We start from the raw sequence: 20,737 nt of genomic DNA, 5'->3' as shown, positions 1-20,737 counted from the left end.
CCCTGATATATGATTTATCCTAGCAAAATACATCTTGTGCATCCCCAGCAGTACTTTGGCACACTGTAGGTGGTATGTGTTTTTTAAATATAGTCAATTGTGTTCAATGTAGGAAGATAGAAAAGGCAGAGAACACTTAAGGCACCAATGCACAATTGATTTGTAAAACTCTAAACTGACCTTCATGTCACCCATCAGGTTTGTGCTAACATCCCCAGTATATAGTCACAAAAGAATAATAAACCTGACAATTAGACTCATCTAATTTAACAGAAGCAAGCAAGTGAAGGGGCTAGAAATCACTTATAAACACGCACCTGTTCAAAATAATAGAGGATGAGTGGAAGAATGAAGGCGGTGGGGAGGGGGTATGATGCTCTGATGTTTGAGCTGAGGTAGGCAGAGGGCCAATGGAGCACAGCAGAGGCACTGAACAAAGCCTGTGGTTTGCATTCTCTGGGTAAGTTTGGCCTTGGTTAAAACAGTAGGAACCCATCTTGCACGTGAAATTACACAAATGTTTATGTCTAATATTAAACGAATGTAGGTTCTTTTTCATGTTTAAAATGCATCGCAGTGACTTATCGTGGTAGACATGAGTTGAAAAGCAGCAGTGAGTTTGGAGAACATCAGAAGACCACCTTTCTGCTTGACAATTTTGATGCTGTTTAGAAAGCCGTGTGCTATTGAGCCTCCATCTTGTTTGCTTGACATTCTGCTCCAGGAGAAACCTGATGCTTCCCCAGGAGTCCTTGTTCTGCCACTTTGTCCCACAGTCTCTACATCAGTAGTTCTCACTGACTCTCCACCAAATCCTTGCAGACTCAGAGCAATTTGCACTCACACTGTTTTCAGTTGATGCTGGTTTCCAACAGGTAGGCTGTTTTTCGTAATTCAGTTGCTGGTGAGTGTACTGAGAAGCGGCACATTATACAGCAGTGATAAATCATTCGTGTGTTTAAAGTATACTTTTAGTTAAATCTTTTATTTTACCACCCGACTCCAGTCTCCTCCCTTCAAAATTATGGTGAGGTCTGCAAAGAGGAACAAGTCAAGGCTCTAAGGATAATAATAGCTCATAGCAAAAATGAGCTAAATGAGACCTCATGAGCAGAAGGTACAAAGCCTAATTTGCACTGGGAATTGTGCTTCCAGGTAAGTTCATCTCATTAGATTTTAATCCTCCCACCAATTCCTGTGACGATTATGCCCACTGTACATATGGGGAAACTGATGCTTAGGGCAATGCGGCTTCCCAAGGTACACAACAGTTAGCGTCATAGTCAACTTTTGATCCCAGAGCTAATGCTCATTCTATCCCTCAGTGGCTCCCAGCCCTGACTGCATGCCAGAATCATCTTACACATATTTAAGTAACAGAGATACGGGTCTTCCTCTACCCCAGGTCCCTGTGCATGGGGCCTCAGAATAGGCATTTCTTTCCCTTACCCTCTCCTGGTGGTTCTGAGTGCAGTCAGGGTTTGGAAGCTTTGACCATAGCACCAAGCACAAACAGAGACTCACAAAGGACTTTACGTTTTCACTGTGAAAAACACCATTTTAAAAAAGCTGAGAGATGGGTCCGGAAGAGGCAGGAAGTGGATTTGCATGCAGAGATGACTTCCTTCTTCCAGAAGACACTACACTTAGGGTTTCTGTGTTTACTTGATGCATGGTTTATGGGCAGAGCTGCTCCTTCATTAATGGTAATTAAAAAAAAAAACATTTCATAGGTACATTGGTATCAGGCACAGTGTCAAGTTCCCTGCAGACTCTTCTAGATCATTTATTTGGGTAAGGAGATGGGACAAATATGCCACTGGCTTTTTCTGACTCCACTTAAGAGCCTGAGGCAATTAGAAAAGATTCCAAGTGGTAGGATGGTCCCTGGAGTTTGAGATACACCTGTTTTCCAGAATCAAATTTCTCATCAGCGAGGTCTTAAAAGTTTCTAAGTGACATATGTTTGCTAACGAAGAGGACGGCACAGAAGCCAGCTGTTTTGTTTCAAGAAATGAATCATCATTTAAACACTTTAAAGAGTGTCGCACTCCCCTTCTCCACTCAGGCTGCCCTGTGTGACAAGCCTTGTGTCCCGCTGCCCCTGCAGCCTACATATGCCTGATAGCAATTACGTAAAATGCAATGCATTTGTGGGGATGGGATGGCTGTACAAGCTGCTGGCTCACAGGAAATAGTGTTGCTCAAAAATCCAACACACAGGAGTGATTTGGATTGCTATAGTATCATTTTAAAATCAGTTTTTTTTTTTCAGAGTGCCCATGTTTTATTTATACATTCTGTGAATTTTCCTTTTGAATGGTCAGTCTATAAGGAACTCACTGTTCCTGCTGAGATCTTTTAGAGATGTTTTCTGGTGGGAGATACCCAATCTTTTGAGTAGATTGGCTGTGCCGATTTATAAAGTCATATTTCCTGGACTCGTGTGGAGGTATCATGCCCTCGATCAAGAGAAGTTTTACTGGGTAAGTGAATGAAGGTAGTTCTCACAGGCTGTCTTCCTGCAGAGTGTTTTCAAACTTTCATATCCCTGTCTGCTGATTTAATGTGCATTTAAATTTTTTTTTTAATTTTTTTCCTCTGACCACATTCACTGTGTTCACATTCACAGTCCAAGGTCATCACAGTTTTACAGGCAAACTGGAGTGGAGTGATATTTTCTGTAGAATGGTTAATCTACCATCCTCACAAATGATAAAACCAGACTTCCAAGTGAGGGCATTGAAAATGCAATGGAAGCACATTGGTGTTTGAACTTGAAAACTGTTTTTGAAATAATTACTTGGCTAGACTACTGCTGGGCATGATAAAAACCTCGCCAAAACAAAACAAAATAATCCCACGACAGCCTCCATTTTAAGAACAGAAAACCAGTGAGCTTGAGCCATGGACATTTTGCCATTTGGGTCTTCCTTCAGATGGTTTTGGCTGCCTGCAAGGATTCCTGACTGTTCTTAATGGTGTTTCCCTTGACACCTCCCTCCCTTATAGCCCACCTCTGCTCAGTAGCGCCCCCCCAAGAGCCATAGCTGCTGGTCAGCAGGCAGATGAGGCGCCTGCTCACAGTGACTGCTACCCCCTGTAGGTGAAAGTGTTTAATCATTTTTTAAAACAAAACCAAAAAAAAAAAAAAAAAAAAACCAAAAAACCAAACAAACAAACAAACAAAAAAACACTAGCATTACCTTTTCTCCTTTAGGGCCACTTGCTCCGTGCTCACCAGTTCCCTGGGTAAAATCAACCAAAAAGTCCAGTTATTTTTAATGCATTCAGTCTTTATAAGCAGGTAGTCAAATGTTAGGACGTTATGTTTTATGTATTCTGTGCGACACTTGAACAGACATTTTTGTCTTTCTTATTTTATTCCTGTTAACGTAATGAATATTTAATCTTGTTAAATACCAGCTAAACATCTCCAACATTGGAGATTCCATTTGTTCTTCTCGGGTGATCTTTCAGGAAAAATGTCACAACTTTAAGAGTGGTGACTCCCTTCTCCATATGCATACATGCCAGACTCAGTTGCACTCTGCATCTCCTGCTCTTTGTAGTCCCAAATATTTATTGCCTCAATTTGACTCCACCAACCCTGGGCAGGTGACTGTGCTTGACATGACACAGAAAAAGTAAATACAAATTGTTAGGAAGCACTCAGCCTTAGAATCGTCCGGGCGTTGAGAGAGACCATTATTGAAAACTGGAAGAGGACAGGCAGGCTCTCATTAGGGAATCTTCAGAAGTTTGGTCCAGAAATCCTCCACAGAAATCCTCACTCCCCTAAGCTGTGTGGGACCTGTAACTGGACACCTCAGAACTGCAGCCAGGTGACCCCAGCTTCTGCCTAGGATAATCATTGATGAATCAGGACTCTGCTCATCTGCATGGTGGAGGGGTGGAGATTGCAGAACTGAAAATGATATGTGCACGTGGCTCATGCTAACCTCCCAGGCCAGAACACTGACCAGTTCCGGCTGTCCTGGTTCCCACAGAAGGAATTACAGGTTGGAAAGCTACATGCATAGTAGGCCACCCTACTGGGATCAGGACTACTCTGAAGTGGAGTCCCTGCCTATCACTGCCTTGGCAGCTACTGGCTCTCCCAGTAAGTCATGCTGTCTGTTCTTATTATGGTTTAATGAATAAACCCGTTTTCCTTCTTGTCTTCTTGTTTAGGGTGAATTTGTCTATTGATCACCAATAAGTCCTGCTGTTAGATGAAACTGGACAATAAACTGTAGCTGAAGTTGGCCAATTTCTTTAAACATTTCTTCTTTCTTTGGTCAGTCCACCTGTTTTATCTTGTGATAACACAACAGAAAACATCGTTACTCCAGGGCCTTGCTTCCCATTCTTGAACAACTTTTTCTAAATCAAAATGGCCATAATGTTCCCACCAGTCCAGATAATTAATGTTAATATAAACTTCAGACAAACTTCCTCTGACTCTAGCCTCCTTGTTCTTAGAGCATCTACTATAGGAAACGTGTACTCCTGTGGTTTGAAGAATTCCTGTGGTACTGGGTTTACTGTGCTCTAAGAGTGGAACCTGAGCTGCCCTTGTCTTTCTCTGGGCTCCCTCTTCTGTTTCTTCATCTCTGTCTCAGACTTCTCTTCCTCTCTCCCCATCTAACTATAGAAGGTTGATCTTCCTTAGGACTTGGTCCAGTCTCTCTCCTCAGATGACTGGCCACTCACACCAAACTGTTGTCTTGCCCTGTGGTTAGGGTATTATTTAGACAAATACAAGTTTATATGCCTAGCATGTCTCTTCCTCTCTCAGCTTTAGACTACTGTATCTAATTCTGGAAGCAATGCATACCCAACAAATTACAAGATGAAATGAAAACAACATATGCATACATATGAGAGGAAAAGACCAGGTGACAAGAACTTCCACATTGATTAATCCAGAAGTAGGAGAATGGCAATGACTGTTTTCACAATGTATTTCTGAAGGTTTTTTTTTTAAATTTTAATTCTATTTTACAATTGAAAAATAATTAGGAAAGGAAATCTGTTCTTTTTGATCTTGTCTACAGAAGGTAGCCCCTTCAATCTGGCATTGTCTTATATACTGCCCCCACTTTCTTTTGAGGCAGGGTCTCATGTGGTTTAGGCTGGCCTTAAATTTACCATGTAGCCATGCCTGGCTCTGGACTCCCGATTCTCCTGGCTTTACCTCACTGCGATTACAGGCACAGGCCACCATGCCTGCCTTTACCATTTTCTTTTCTTGTCCCTGACATTAAGTTGACCATCCAGTCTAGCCTCCCTAATGTACAAACAAACTTTAGCGATTTCCTGAAAAACACTGATCACTGTGCCTAAAATGTCAGCATGTCCCCCTAGCTGTACTTTTGCTTGGGTATTTTTAGGGTTGCTGGAATACGCTTTTGCCTAAGACATCACTTCTTAATGCATGGCCTTTAGAGTTAGAGGCTCCAGGTGCTTGGACCACAGGGCAGAAGAGCATGGAGTATCTCTGGTGACAGTATATCCTGACGTATGCCAGCAAACTCCAGGGTACCACAGATGAGGTGGTTTGGATCTAACAATTCCTCTGTAGCCTCAAGTCACAGTGTTCTAACAATATTCCCAAATTTTGACTTTCTGATGGCTTTAGCCTAGAAAACCATCACGACCCTCAGAACAAGGTATACTCATTTTACTCAGTAAGCAGGTCAAGAAATCCAGTTAATCCCTGGCCCTAGGAGCTCCTGGTGCTATTTTCCATTCTTGGGTTAGTAATACAGCTGTCTCAAATTTGAACTTCAGGAGCATTTACTCACTGACATGTAGTATTCTCTTCACTCCTTTATCCAAGCTAACAGCACCAGGCAATTACCCAACCTTACAGGAATAGTAAGAGACAAGTCTTCTAACCTCTAGACCTATAGTTCTGCTTTACAGTCTCACCGTTTTGACTTGTTTATTGAAACTTCCTGAGATACAATGCTAACAGTCATTGAGTGTGACTTGCTAATTTGTCGCTTTGTTTCTATATGGGGATTGGTACACAGAACTTTGGAACCATCTCTAGGCAATAGGAAGGCTCATGTCTACTCTGCTTCTTTCAGAAAGCAAATTTCTGGTAAGGATGCTGTATGGTACACATGTATGAATTAAATGAAGGAGGTAGCCATGTTTTGTAGCTTCCAAGGAGGAAACAGACAGCAGTTTCCTGCGGCTAAACTCAAGGAAGAAAGCAAGGACATGAACTCCCTGCTAAATCATGGAGTTGTCACTACCCACTCAAGTCCATGCTTTTACAAATATGCTGCAAAGTCATAGGCATGAGGAAAGTAGAAGTTACTCATTGAGGACTGCAATTGTGAACCTGCTTCACTCATTCATATGTAGAAGCCAGACTCCCAGGACTTCAGAATGTAAATTTAATTTGGCAACAAGGTGGCAGATGTAACTAGTTTCATGATAAAGATATTGTTACTTAGTATTACTATGACTTTACAAAAAAGAAAACACAGAGGCATATACTAAGGAAGGTGTCATGTAGGATGGATGGGGAACCATTGGAAGTTACAAGAGGGGTTTTTAGTGCCCTCATCCCTAGAGCGGTCAGTTGGGGTCATACCTCTTCCATTGACCTTATCTTAGATTGCCACTCTCTAGACCCGGGAGACTGTAAATACTACAGGATGATACTACAGGAGTCAACCCCTAGAAAGTTCAAATACAATATGTGACCGACAGAGCATCACTCTCAGAGTTGAATGAATACCTGAAGTTGGTATTCATTCTTAAAATACCTCTTAAGAAAAGGTACTTTCAAGAAAACATTTTGCTGGCCACAAAAGGAATGGGAGAATCCAGGTAATAGTTTAGTCCTCTCTATAATCAAACCAAATTATAAAAGTTCATGTGTTGGTGCCTAAGTCCTCAATGTTCCCAAAGGCCAGTGGATCCAGCCATGAAGAGGGAAAGCAGAGAAAACTGTGTCTTTAATTTTGACTGTCAACTTGATGGCATTTAGAAACTAGTCTCTGGGAATGGATGTGTAGGGGTAATCTACACTAGGGAAACTGAGGCGGGAAGACCCACCCTGAACAGGGGTGATGCCATCCCATAGGTCTGGGGTTCTGGAGAAAGTGACCTGAGCAAAAGCATCCATCTCTTGCTGCCTCTTGGAGGCTGCTGCAATCTGACCTGCTGCCTCAACCCATAATTGCTATGACTTCATGCAACTGTGAGCCCCAATAAACCTTTCTTCCCTTAAGAGGTTTTGCTCAGGTATTTTGTCACAGTAACAAGACAAATAACTAATCCAGGAAATTCGTATTTGAAGTGTAGTTTTTAAATCTTTAGGGGCGAGACGGATTGCCACCAAGGAAGCCTTTGTTCTATGTGTCCTTTGTTAGATTTAATTCTGTGTTTGAAAAGACCTTGAATGTCTGTTTTGGGGCAAGAGTTTTCTATCCTTTCTAGTCTGTGGGTATCAGTATGAATTTATACTTTGATACATGGAAGGGAAACAGATTATTTTGCTATCATTTGTTTGGGATCAACTGTTGGGAGAAATGAACACTGGAATCGGTTGCTGGGAGGCATTGCATCTATCTCCAACAGCTCAAACTGAGCCTCAAGATGGTGCAAGATGATATAAGCGTGCCTTTTCAATGTCGATCTCTAAAAAGGTGTCAAATGTATACCACACCAGTATGCAGTACTAAGTCTGCATAGATAACACTTCACTTCCATCTCTGGAGCTCATGACTTTAAAAGCTGATGGAACCTATCTAACGTTTACTAAAATAGTGAGCAGACTTTCCTTCAGGGACAAGTGTGCTTGGAGTCACTGTTGCTCTGCCCCAACCCAACAGGATGAGAGCAGCTGTCTGAAAATTATTTCTGTGATAGGAGGGAAATTTATTTTCTTTTTAATCATTGCACATGTGAACACAAATGTAATTTTCTTGACTTCACCTTCCAGTGAATCGCTCTCCTTCCTGCCCCCTCTCTCCCCCTTTTTTTCTTCTATTTTTGATTTGTGCTGTGAAGAGAGAGGTTTCTTATGCCTGTGTTTCTCCTCTGGGTGAGACAGGTAGTGTGTATGGGAATAGATCAATTCTGTTTGAGGACTGAAATGCAAGTGCAGACTGCTGGGATGAGGCATGAACCATCACTCTTTTAGTTTGGAGAGGGGAGGGAACATGTATGAGGAGCATGCTTGCTACCCATCCTCCCATGGGGAGCTGCCTCAGCAGAATCCCAGCTGTGCAAGTGCTGTAGCTGCAGCCAGAGGAAGAGCTAAGGTCCAGGGCTCAGTGCAGGCATCACATAAATCAATGCCAATTTAAAAGGGAAGATTATTTTAACCTTGGAGTGTCACTTTATATGTCTCAATACATGGTCCATTATTTAATCTTAGCTCCCCCACCCCCGTTGTGCTCATTTATTATAGCCAGACCATCAGGCATGCAACAAACTGCAAAATGCAACAACCTTACTACCCCCAAACCAGATGTGGGTGTCAGGGATAGTGCCGAGTCAAAAATGCATCTTGCTCATCACAGCACATTCAGCCCTTTGCTCTGTGAAGAAGAGATGGTCACAGTACAAAAGTATAATTCACTAGGTCCTGGGGGTGGGGTTCCTTATTGATTCTCATGGGACCTCAGTGTAGGAGCCCCATCCAATCTCCTGAGGAAACAGAATAAATTGCTTGGTGAGCTACCTCCCATCGATTACTATAGACATAAACACTTCTGACTCAAAATGGTTCTATTGCATTATTTAGGGGAAAATGACGCATTGACTCCTGTCTCTACACTATTATCTTCCGGCCCCACCCAAAGCCACATTCAGTGCACTCGTGCACTAACGCAAGGCTCAGTTCTGCACCAGTGATGATAGTAACTGAGGTTCTTCTGGAGCCACAATAGCTAAGTTCTAGGTACCCACATGCGACTCTCAAAGCTCCCCAATCAGCTTCTGTGCTCAGTTCCCATTAGAGCAAGTCTAACTTCAAAGTCTAAAAATTAACATTTTCAATTTCAGACTCTAAAATACAAAGGTTCCATATATTTCATTTAAGGGAAAACTGACTCATCAGTAAGAAAAAGTATATATAGAAGTGGTGTTGAGAGACCTGTAAAGACACAAGCCTTGAAAGTTTTTGCAAGGGTTAGCAAATATTTAAGTAGCTGATCAGCAGCTTGGTACATTTTGTAGTGATGGTGAGAGGAATATTGTATAGCACTCAAACTTTTCTAGCTGACTTGTGACATCAGACCCAACTTATTCTCACTATTTTGAAGCTTTTATTGTAAGTCCTATTTTATAACAGTAGATGTCATTACAAATTGTCCTTATACTGATTCAATTTAGATACCCGCCAAGCTTACATTATTTTAAAACTTGCCAACTTCTAATGCTTTTTGTAAAAAGCTAGTATCAATTTATTTAAGATATTTAATAAAGAATTGGGAAGCACTGTAACCATCATAACACAGCACTCCCTGGAAAAATCTAAATGAATGAAAAGATTCAAGACAGGCTCATGACCTTAAATTTATCAAGAGCAACAAAGTAGCTACATGTTTGATTTTAAATTTACCCAAGTATGCATTTTCTGAGCCTTAACAAAGAACTGAAATTTTAGATTAATCCATTTGTCCTTGAAAAGCAATAAAAATGTGTTTTTGAGTAGCAGCTATCATCAAGACTTGGGTTGGGAGCCTGAGAGATGGTTCAGTAGTTAAGAGCACTAGTTACTCTTGCAGAAAACCAGGGCTCAATTTCTAGAACCCATACAGTGTGGCTCACAATCATTTGAGGATCTGGTTCCAAGGTATCTGACACGTTCTGGCCTCTTTGGGAACCAGACATGCATGTTACACACAATACACACACACACACACACACACACACACACACACACACACACACACACACACACAAACACTCATAAAAGAAATGTAAGTAAATCCTAAAAAAAAGACTTGGTTTGGAACACAGGTTCTTGGAATGTGTGAACAAAGATTGGTTACAGAAATTTCTAAGAAACAAACACCAGAAAACAAATCCGAAAACACAAGGGTCTGTTTCTACCATTTTCTGTGGCACAAGGTGTCTATAATGAGCTGGTAGCTACTGAAATGACTACAGTTGCTGTCATTTTGGGCAATGTAGGACAAAATGGCACTGTATGAGTTTCCCCAAGTGATCAAACCCCATATGTTTGTTCTTGAATGATGAACTCATCAATGAGTTCATCCCCATCTTTGAGTCCTCTGTAGTTACTACACCATTCTGGTATAAACAGGAGCTAGTCTTATCATGCCAATACTTCCATGGCAGTATTTTTTTTTTTTTACCCCAGCTGTGGTGAAAAAGAAACCAAGGAAGTTACAAGCTGTTCCTCTCCATCCCTGTGGAGGCTCTCACTTTTAATCTATGGGATGTGGGCATGTGTTTGAGACCCTGGTTTTGAGAAATGCAGTTGTAGTGTGACCCAGAGTTTCAGATAACAAATAATTTCTTTTGGTTCTTCATTATCGAACTTTGAACTATTACTTTAAAATTTATAAATCCAAAACCTTGGTTTGTAATATATCTAGGAACTTTTTAAAAATTTAAATTTGGGAATATAGTGTTCAGTCAGGAAGGCGTTTTGAGCACATATCTCAAGGTCTGGGATGTTAGGAATTAACAATGTTTTTTCCTCCTAAAAATATAACCACATACATTTTCTATGCACACAATAAAGAACAAAGAAGCCACACCTTATTGAAATATCCACCAAAAGTCTGTAGTCCTTGTAGCCCAGGAGGTCCCTGCATGAGAAAACAAAGACAAATATGTTTATTGAAACAATGTGTGTTTTAAATAATACACCCAGGGGTCTGTTTTGTCAAATATTCTAATGAATAAAGAATTTCATGGACATCAACATATAATCAGATTTATAAAGTTCTTTTTTTTCCCCTATGTTGTCTTAAATGAACCGAAAGTATAGTCATATGTGGCACCAGGAAATATTTACAAGCTCAACCATCATCAAGCTCTTTATTAAAAGGGATTCCACCCACTATTCCAAGAGGGACACCATAACTTCCATTTATTTCTGTGCTTTTCACAGAATGTAATCAGTGTTTTGTAGACATGCATGCTACCACATATTGTTAACATAAAATATGGAGAAGTACATTTTTCTGTTGATTTACTCTTATGAATTAATTGTTTGAAATGGGATACACATGAATCCTAAAATGGGATACACATTTTAGACCAGTAACAGACATGTAAAACCTCACTTCTAAGACATTTTAATACTGGCAGTTATTCCAATAATTATGATGGCTTGGCATTATGTACAACTTGGGCTAGATAGAAAATAAGAAGTAAGACAACCATCCATCTCTAGAGCTACCAGGAAGTGAGGGAGAGAAGAGTTCCAGGAGATTTTAAGGGCTACATTTTTGGGAGAGAACCATAAGAAACAACAAGTTTAGCATTATTTTATGCAGGACCTGCAGCCAAGTTAGACTCAATATCTCAGACAGGAGATTGCATATACTTCATCTAGACCTCAAAATCTAGGAGGAGAGAAAATATTATAGAAGCAAAATTCCTAATGTTTTACCTCAGAAGACAAATTAGATGATCAAACAAATTATTGCACAAAGATTATTTTTTAAAAAGAGAACTAAAGTTTTGAAATGTGAAGAAAAATCTTTTAAGGAAAAATAGCTAGCTACAATCTGATTTAGGTTAACATCTCAGGAGTATGGACATACTTAATGCTGGCTAACATTTATGCTAGGTGTTTCCTACAAATGGCTTGTGGTTGAAGATTATTTTAATGTGAAATCGTGGCATTGTGCCAGTAAACATAAAGGACTTGAGGGTGGGGTGATGAACGCCTGGGAGCAAGTTGCTGTAATATTTGAGACAATAATGGGACCTGAAAGTGATGGAGCTGGCTGTGATCAGAGCGACAATGTTGCTACCTTGCTGAAAAAAATAGAGTAAAAAATCAGAAAAGTATTCTCATGACATCATATACCTTTCCATCATTCAGCCTTGTGTAAAATAGTCTAGGTCCATTAGATGAAATAATAAGGAAAGCAGCCATTGAATTGAGGGTGGTTGCAGACATTCTAGCCCAAAACACACAAGTTAATAACTTATTCTTTAAACACAGGAGACAAGATATTCCATATATTGATCTTTCTGAAAATATATATGAAGCAAGGAGATATTTTGGACACCATGGATAGCAGCCTCAAATTTCAGTTAAAGCACGAAGGAATCTAGGTGTCAAGTATTCAGTCTGTGTGTTCATGATAGGACCCTTTTTATGCAATAACTGTGATAAGGTGAATCAATTTAGTTTCATATGCCTTCTTCCTAGTATGATCAATAATTATGATGGCTTCTAAGTATAGTAGAACAATTAAAAATGCTGTCTCTTGAATAGAGCCTAAGGATCAATCAAACAATAACACGACAAATTTATATAGTGCTAATTGTGTGACATTTGTTATAGCAGAGTTCTGTATGGATTAACTCATTAAATCCTTGCAATGCCACCACAATGAATGTGCCATCACTGTTAATGATTCAAAGATAAAGATAGAGAAAGTTAGAATTGTTAATTTGCTCAAGCTCAAATCATTGTCATCTGGTAGGGCTAAAATTAAGGTCATCGTTGACCTACCCTCTTTTTTCTGTTTCAGTTGATGGATATCCATTTACATGGTGCCATGTTTCGTAGAACAGCGTCTTTCAAGTATAACATGTACTTTGATCATATTTACTGTCCAGTATCCCAACCTGCCACCTCATTTTATCTCTTCTTGCTGAACTTATCCCGTACCTTCATTTTGTGTGTGTGTGTGTGTGTGTGTGTGTGTGTGTGTGTACGCACGCGCACGCACATTTAAGCATCTATATAAAACCCAGGATCCAAAAATGAGAGAAATCATATGATATTAGTATTTCTGATTCTGATTTATTTTGTTTAAAATGATATTTTCAATTTGCAGTCACTTCCCACTAAGTAAACTAATCTAATTCTTTCTGGTTAAATAAAACTTCATTGTATACACATAAACATTTACTTTCCTTCTTTATCTGCCGATAGATACCAAGGAAAAGTTCACAACTTGCTTGTTATGAATAGTGCATTAATAAACACCATATGCAATAGTCTCTCTGTGCATATTAACCCAACATTCTTTGGGTATATTCCCATAAGTGGTATAGCTAGGTTATACGGTAGCTATATTTTTGTGTTTGGGGCAACCTCTCCACTAATTTCCATCCTGGCTGAACTGGTTTACATCCCAACTAATAGTGTATATGGATTCCTTTCTTCATATCCACAATTTGTTGTCACTTATTTTCTTACTTATAGCCATTCTAGTTGGGATAAAGTAGAATCTCAATGTAGTTTTAATTTTCATTTTCTTGATGACCAAGAATGTTGAACATATATTTATTGTCAATTTGTGCTTCATCTTTTGGGAACTGACTGTTCATTTCATTAACCTATTTACTGACCAGGTTGCATTGTTTGATTTTTTTTCTGGTGTTAAGCTTGTTGAGTTCTTTTTCTCCCATTCTGTGGGCTACCTCTTCACTCTATCTGCTGCTTTCTTTGATGTACAAAAGCTTTTAGATTTTTGTACATTGCTGTTGTTGGTACTACTTCCTGAGAAGCCTATATCTTGATATGTTTTCTCCTTAACTATTTCAGAGTTTTAGGTCTTACATTAATGCCTTTGATCCATTTGGAATTAGACACATTTGGAATTTTGTACAGGTTGTGAGGGAGGCAGAGATGTCTTCAGTTTCATTCTTCTACATATGGATGTCCAGTTTCTCCAACACCATTTGCTGAAGAGATTCACTCTTCAAATGTATGTTTTTGCTGCATGTGTCAAGAATTAGGTGTCTCATCTGTCTATTCCATGACTCTATATTTTTGGTTTTTCTTTCTTTCTTTTATTTTTTACTAATACCATGTTGATTTTCTTTTTTAATTTGAAATAAATTTTATTTTCATACATTATATTCTGGTCACTGCTCCCCTTCCTCATTTCCTCCCAGATCCTCTGCCCCTCTCCACTATTCCAAATCCAGGCCTTCTTTCCTTTTCTCTTTAGAAAACAAATGGGAACCCCCCCAAACAAACAAACAAACACCCCAAAAAACCAAAACAGAATAAAACCAACTAACCAAACAGACAACTCAAATCCCAACAACAAAACAAAAAAAGCCAGAGAAACATATACACACATTCAAACAAAACCCATAAAACCCCCAATTGGAAATATAGAAGCAAAAAAACTATAATATAGAAGCAAAAATCAGTAAGGTAAAAAATTTTCAAGCAAAACGTTCTGAGACAAAAAAGTCCCCAAAATGTTACTGAACTTGTTTTGTGTTGTCCATCTACTGTTGGATGTGGGGTCTTCCCTTAAGTTGATTTGTATACCCAGTGAGATGCCATTGGAGAACGTTGGCCAAGACTATCAGTTGTTTTCCACAAGCCAATGGTAAGACCCTGTTGCTGAAGACAACATCAACATAATTCACTGAATATGGAGAAGTTGGTTTCGTGCCTACCCAGAGCCTTTGCCTCTACTGACTAGTGTTCATGGTACTGGAAGGTACTGTGCACACTATCAGAGTAAGAAAGGTAAACAACAAATCATGCTGATTTTCTTGATATGGCTCTATAGCGTAACATGAAGTCAGCAGATATTATGACACTTCCAGCTTTGTTTTTTCTTCTTCAGATTCCTTTGGCTATCTGGAAAATTTTATGGCTCCGTATGAATTTTAGAATTTTTTTTCCCTATTTTTATTTCTCTGTAGGATGTCACTGGAATTTTAATAGGAGTTTCAGTTGGTGTATAGATTGTTTTTGATAATACAGCCATCTTCATAATATTATTTTTGTTGATCCATGAGTATGGGAGTTTGTGATGGCTAATTGTTGGTTGTCAACCTGAGACATCTGGGAAGAGGGACTCTCAACTGAGGAGCTGACTCTATCAGATTGGACTGTGGACATGCCTATAGGGGGATTTCTTAATTGTTAATGGATGGAAGGGTAATCAGCCCACTGTGAGTAGTACTATCCTTTGGCAGGTGAGCCTGAGCTATGAGAGAAAGCTAGCTGAGCAAGATAGGAGAAGCAAGTCAGTAAGCAGTTTTCCTCCATTGTCTGTTTTAGTTCCCACCTCTAGGTTCCTTGTCTTCCCTTGAAGAAGGACTATAATCTGTAAGACAAATACATGTCCCGACAAGTTGCTTTTAGTCATGGAGTTTATCACAGCAATAGAACTCAAACTAGAACTGCTATTAGGAATGTGAAATGCTGGTGTGACAGGTCTGTCTTTTGTCTGTTCTTACTTTTCTTTTTGCCTTTGGATTGTGGTGACATTTGAAACTTTGGGCTAGAAAAGTCAGTGGGAGATTAAAGCTTAATAGGCTGTTATCCTAGGGGCTTAGAAGATAATGCTGAGAGCACACAGGCCATGGAGACCTGGTTTTGTTAAATTATATAAGGAACTTTGAGAATCCCTCAAAGAGTAATATGCTAGATTAAGAATCTGTGGAAGGTACCCTTGTTAATGGGGAAGACTGGAGGAGGATGAGGCAAGGAAGAGGGGAAGGAGAAGGAGGGGAAGTAGGGAGATAGGGGGAGGAAGACAAGGAAGGATTTGGCTTGAGAATGGGATTGCTTTCTGTTTTGTGTAAATTGAAAAGTGTACCAGTCCAGGAGGTGTGAATTCGTCTCCTGAGCTTGGATAATGGTGGCAAGACTACTCTGCTGAAGTAGCTGCATCTGAAGACACCAGCCACATCACACTTACACAGGGTTCTGACATTGAAAGTGTACACTCACAAGGCTTTAAACTGAGTGTATGGGATATTGGCAGACAGAGACCATGGCAAATACCAGACCATGATGGGGGAGTTCTTTTGAAAGCACTGATATTCTTATATATGTAAATGACAGTGCAGACAGAAAAAAGATTTGAGGAAATAGGCCAGGAACTACTAGAATTACTCTAGGGAGAAATCTAGGTTGTGTGCCAGTGCTAACAAGTTGGATCTGCTCATAGGAAGCAGCCTTGGCCAGCTTCTGCGACTGGGAAGGACTGAACCTACACACCTTCTGGACCAAGTCTGGCATATTCAATCTCACAGACAAGGGCATCCAGGATGACATGAACTGGGTCTACAAAAATGCCAATGCACAAAAGAAATAAAATCTAGACGAATGGAGACAGTAGAGTTGTGGGAACTGAACTCATCCCTGAAAAAAAAAAAAACTGATTTACTGCTTTTTGACCAAATCCTTTTTCACCTCACAGCTGGGTGTAGAGGGGACAACAGCTTAAAAAGAATTCATATTCCAGCAGTAGATTTTAACTGACCTCTGAGGTTCAATATAGTTTTTCAAATCAAGGAATTACATTATTTCTTTGGGAGGGGGCAGATAGAATATGTTGAAGTGAAAGATTTGCTTCCCTGGGATAATCAATGCTGGTATCTGGAGCTTAAAAATCAATGGTGACTAAAAAGAGCCCAGCATTGGTAAGGCAAGATCTTCTGGAAAGATTGTATGTTCCCTTCCTCAGGGTCAGCATACAATCTGTGGTTCACAGGAGGCTAACGCTGGCATTTTCTAGCTGGCAGCCAACTTGGCAATATGAAAGAGTCACATGGTACTGGCTTTGCTCATGTGTAAGCTGCAGAATCAGAGGGGTAATGAAGAGCAGATGATTCTTGTTGTCATGATGTGGCAGGGTCGGAGTGCCTGAAGAAAGGCCAGGAGGCTATTGGTGAAAGTGCAATTTCAGTTGCTGTGGAAACCCCTGGATGAGAGATGCCTGGAAACTAGAATACAGGTCTTTTCCACCTTCTACCGTCTTCTTCAATTTCTTCCTATAGCATTTCAAAACTTTAATTGTAGAGGTCCTTTACTTCCTTGATTAAATCTATTCCTAGGTATTTGAGGCTATTGTGATTGTGCCTGTTTTTCCAAGTTCTTTCTCACCATGTTTGCTCTTGGTAAACAAGTGACTGGTTTTGTGTGTTGGTCTACTACTTTGATGAAATGTGTATCAGTTTCAAGAGTTTCCCAAAGTCTTTGGGAGCATTTTACTATATAGATCACATCATGCACACATAGAATTTTATGACTTCTCCCTTTATTATTCATATCCTTTATTTTTCTTGTCTTATTGCCCCAAAACTTCAATAGCTATAGTGAATTCAGGGTCTTGCTCTCCAAATAAAATCACACTTGTTGTAACTGCCATCATATTTTTATTTAGTGTTGCCCTGGATAACACAAGATGATGACTTTCTATGGTTTACTTACCATACAACAAAACCTGTAGTTGGCACTTCTCATCAGCCTTCTCATCCTGTGCTGGCAGGATGGAAGGATGGGAGTACTTTGCTTTTAGATATAACCCTATTGCTTACTTAAGGGAACACCTATTTATTTATTTATTTATTTATTTATTTATTTATTTATTTAAATCATTAGGTTTTTGAGAATTGTTTGTTCCCTGCATCTCACATCCACCTCCATGTATTCTTTCAGTCCTTGATATGAAAGAATATGACTGAACATTTCCGAATACAATTGTAGTCAAAATGCATCCTATTGCATGTTGGGAGAAAAAGTGGCTGAACAATACAAGTTATATATATGTGTGACGGAAGGGACTTCAAAGTAAAACCAAGCATCAGAGCAAACAGGGTAGTGCCAATAGAATAGCAAAACAACAGGGGGTGACAGGAAAGTTTAGGAGAGAATTGATGCTTCCTTGTAGCTCTGTCCACTGAATACAGCTGTACTCTTTAGACACAGAGTATATTCTGGATCTAGAATTGTGATCTTATTGAACTTACCTTTGGGAGTAGAGTGAGAAAATATAGGTGGCTCAGTGTGACTGTCCCCTCTAAAACAGTAGCAAGAATTCAGTCCACTGAAAAGAGCCACAAGCCAATAGAAAAGTGAAAACAATTATTCAGATACCCAGAAGATCAACACATCTACAAAAGTGACGTCCATATTTTCACATCTTCTTGTTATAAAATGTCATACCTACAAAATAGTGTTCCAAGTGGGTTTGATCTGAAGTGTTAAGTTCTACTACTTAATCAGGTGATGGGCATTTATGATGACATTTTCCTTCTAACTTCTTAGTCAGTGGAGTACTCTGGGTACCATAAATTCAAGGATTAATGTAATAGAAATTTATTGCTGACAGTTCATTGGTGCAGCAGTATTTTAAATAAGCTCTCCCAGACAGCTGAGGAGCCTGACTGAGTCTGAGAGCAAACACTGGCACAGACAGGGAAGAATACATGGACACAGACTTCAGCTAGTGTAGAAAAGACTCACTTTGTCATCACAAAACATTCAGAAAAACACAACTTCAAATGAAACACAGGATAATAATCATGGATAAACTCCATGTATATATGTGCCAAGAGTAGCTCTGTGTATGGTTAGAAAAGCAATATAGACCTTGAGGTCTTAGGATTGAAAGGCATTCCTATAGCCACATCACCAAAAAATGTGCTACTTTTCCTAGCTTCTCTTCTAGTCTGCAATATAGCTGGAGAAGCCTCAAGGAATCAATTGCTTCAAGTTTAGCAAGTGCCCCTAGTTCTATAGAGCATCAATCAGTTCTGAGAAAGAAGTTTAAAACTATGGTGACAAGTATCCAAGCAACATGAGCTCCAAGGCATTTGAGAGGTCATTTTCTCTTAAAGACTTGTGTTTAAGAGAAGACACTGAGACAAGTCACCCTCAGTGAAAAGGAGGGGATAGTCACAGAGGGCAAACCACCATTGGTTAATCTACTTGGGAGTTCTAGCTAAACTGAATATAGCTTTGTATAGGAAGAATATCAGAATAGCTTGTGCACAAACAAGACTGGCAATATGACTGCATTTGAATCAGGGTTATAAAATGTCTGGTGTGTGTGTGTGTGTGTGTGTGTGTGTGAAGCTCCAATTCTTTCCTTTGGTTGCACCAGAAGATACAAGTCATTATAGTTAATATTCGTAGTACACAACTACACAGCAGCTTTTAACAGCTAATTTACTCCAGGGAGACACACCTGCCTGGAACTCAAGTGTACTGGTGTGCACTGATTTGAGAGGTCTATAAACTTAGCATGGGTAGAGATGCTGAGATCGCAAAGAACCATGACTGTATCAACAGGGAATTAAAGTTATATTCAATTCTGGAAGTTTGCACCCTCAGCAATAGTGTTAGTAGCATTTAAGAAGTCTTTGGCTAAATTCTTGCTGGATATGAAAAGTTGAAATAGCATGATATCTATCACCAGTTATCTCAGATATCGTATCACACTATCATAGTGTGAAGTGAAGAACTGTTGTTATCATCTTTTTAATAGATTTCAGTTTGGGCTGCATTTTCTTGATGTTTGAAAGGTAGAATGAATCTGTTGTTAAAATTCATATTTTCTTAGTAGCTTAGCTATACTCTCACCTTTCAGCAAGTTCACCTAGTAAGCAAAGCTCAAAGGAATATAGTTTTGTGTGGGTCTGCCAATCCACTTTTGTTTTTCATGAACTCTGCATGTCTGAGTGTTTGATGTAGATTTAGCCCATCCTAAACACTGAGTCAAGATCTCAGGGGCTGCTCAACTTCTGCTCATTGACTGATCCTTACTTATTGATCCCATCTCTGTTAAAAAGCATTTCGTCTTGTCTCATAATTTTGCAGACAGCACTCTTGAGCTATCTCAATGCTATTTATCTCAATGTACCATAACCCTTCAATGTCTTATTGGTATAAGGGGTCCTCTCAGGACTCGTAAAAACATATTTTGAGTAATACACAACTGTTTCTGGCTTTATGGATTTCTAAGTAACTTCAGTAATGACCTTTGAAAAATCAGAAACTTTGGTGAAGAAAGAAATTTGTGTTAAAAATACACTTCAAAATATAGCAAAATTAGCTTAAGAACAAATAGAAAGCTTATTATTGCTCAGTTGCTTGAGTTCATATTCCAAGGATCATTTCCATTGTTAAAATGGCTAGTGGGAAAGATAGAGCAGTAATTATTTTTCCCCTGATAATTAAAATTTTCATTAGGAAGTCTAAGATCTCAGACATAGGAATAGTGACGATGATTGGAAAAACTAAGGTTAAAATGGATTTTCTCTCATATATGTTTCCACATATATGACACATCATTGAGGTCTTAATACAGCACACTTACACTGTTTATAGCTACTTATGTATTGATCTATAGTCTGTTTGGATGAAGACTCCTTGAGGACAGACTTTCAATTACTATTGAGATTCAGCATTATAACACCAGTTGTGGCATAGGGAATATTTTCAACTTATATCCCATCCCCCACACCATTCTTGGTACCAGATATTGTCTGAATTCAATAAATCATTGCTTTTACAAGACAATGTTTATGGGGAAAGCTCACTTCCTCCTTGTTCATTTGGCTTCACTTGTAGATGGTCACACAAAGAGCAAGGAGCTTGCTGCTTCTGGATGCACAGAGGACAGCCCCCGATTAATCTGAGACATTGTCAACTCAATTGGAAGCAAAGCTGTAGGGAGCACTGGTTAAGTGGGAAAGAGCTCATGGGCAGGAATTGGACTAGAATTACAACACATGAGATTGTACTATAACTCTGAGGGAAAAATCAATAGGGCTCTTT

At 39.4% G+C, this 20,737-nt stretch overlaps 1 protein-coding gene and 1 pseudogene across 1 annotated transcript in view; one reads left to right on the top strand and one right to left on the bottom strand.

Moving 5' to 3' along the window:
- Nucleotides 1-20,737, bottom strand: part of Col19a1 (collagen type XIX alpha 1 chain) — a 298,074-nt gene that overhangs the window by 62,541 nt on the left and 214,796 nt on the right. The window contains exons 17-18 of the mRNA XM_027392846.2: nucleotides 10,764-10,814; nucleotides 3,207-3,248 (exon numbers count right to left, since the gene is read on the bottom strand). Coding sequence (XP_027248647.2) covers nucleotides 3,207-3,248; nucleotides 10,764-10,814 — 93 coding nt within the window. The remainder of the gene's footprint in view (nucleotides 1-3,206; nucleotides 3,249-10,763; nucleotides 10,815-20,737) is intronic.
- LOC113833068 lies at nucleotides 15,728-16,268 on the top strand (annotated as a pseudogene).

The sequence above is a fragment of the Cricetulus griseus genome (assembly GCF_003668045.3).
Source record: "Cricetulus griseus strain 17A/GY chromosome 1 unlocalized genomic scaffold, alternate assembly CriGri-PICRH-1.0 chr1_1, whole genome shotgun sequence".
NCBI classification, from domain to species: domain Eukaryota; kingdom Metazoa; phylum Chordata; class Mammalia; order Rodentia; family Cricetidae; genus Cricetulus; species Cricetulus griseus.
The sequence above is the reverse complement of the archived record's forward strand: the minus strand, read 5'-3'. Positions and strand labels throughout refer to the sequence as shown.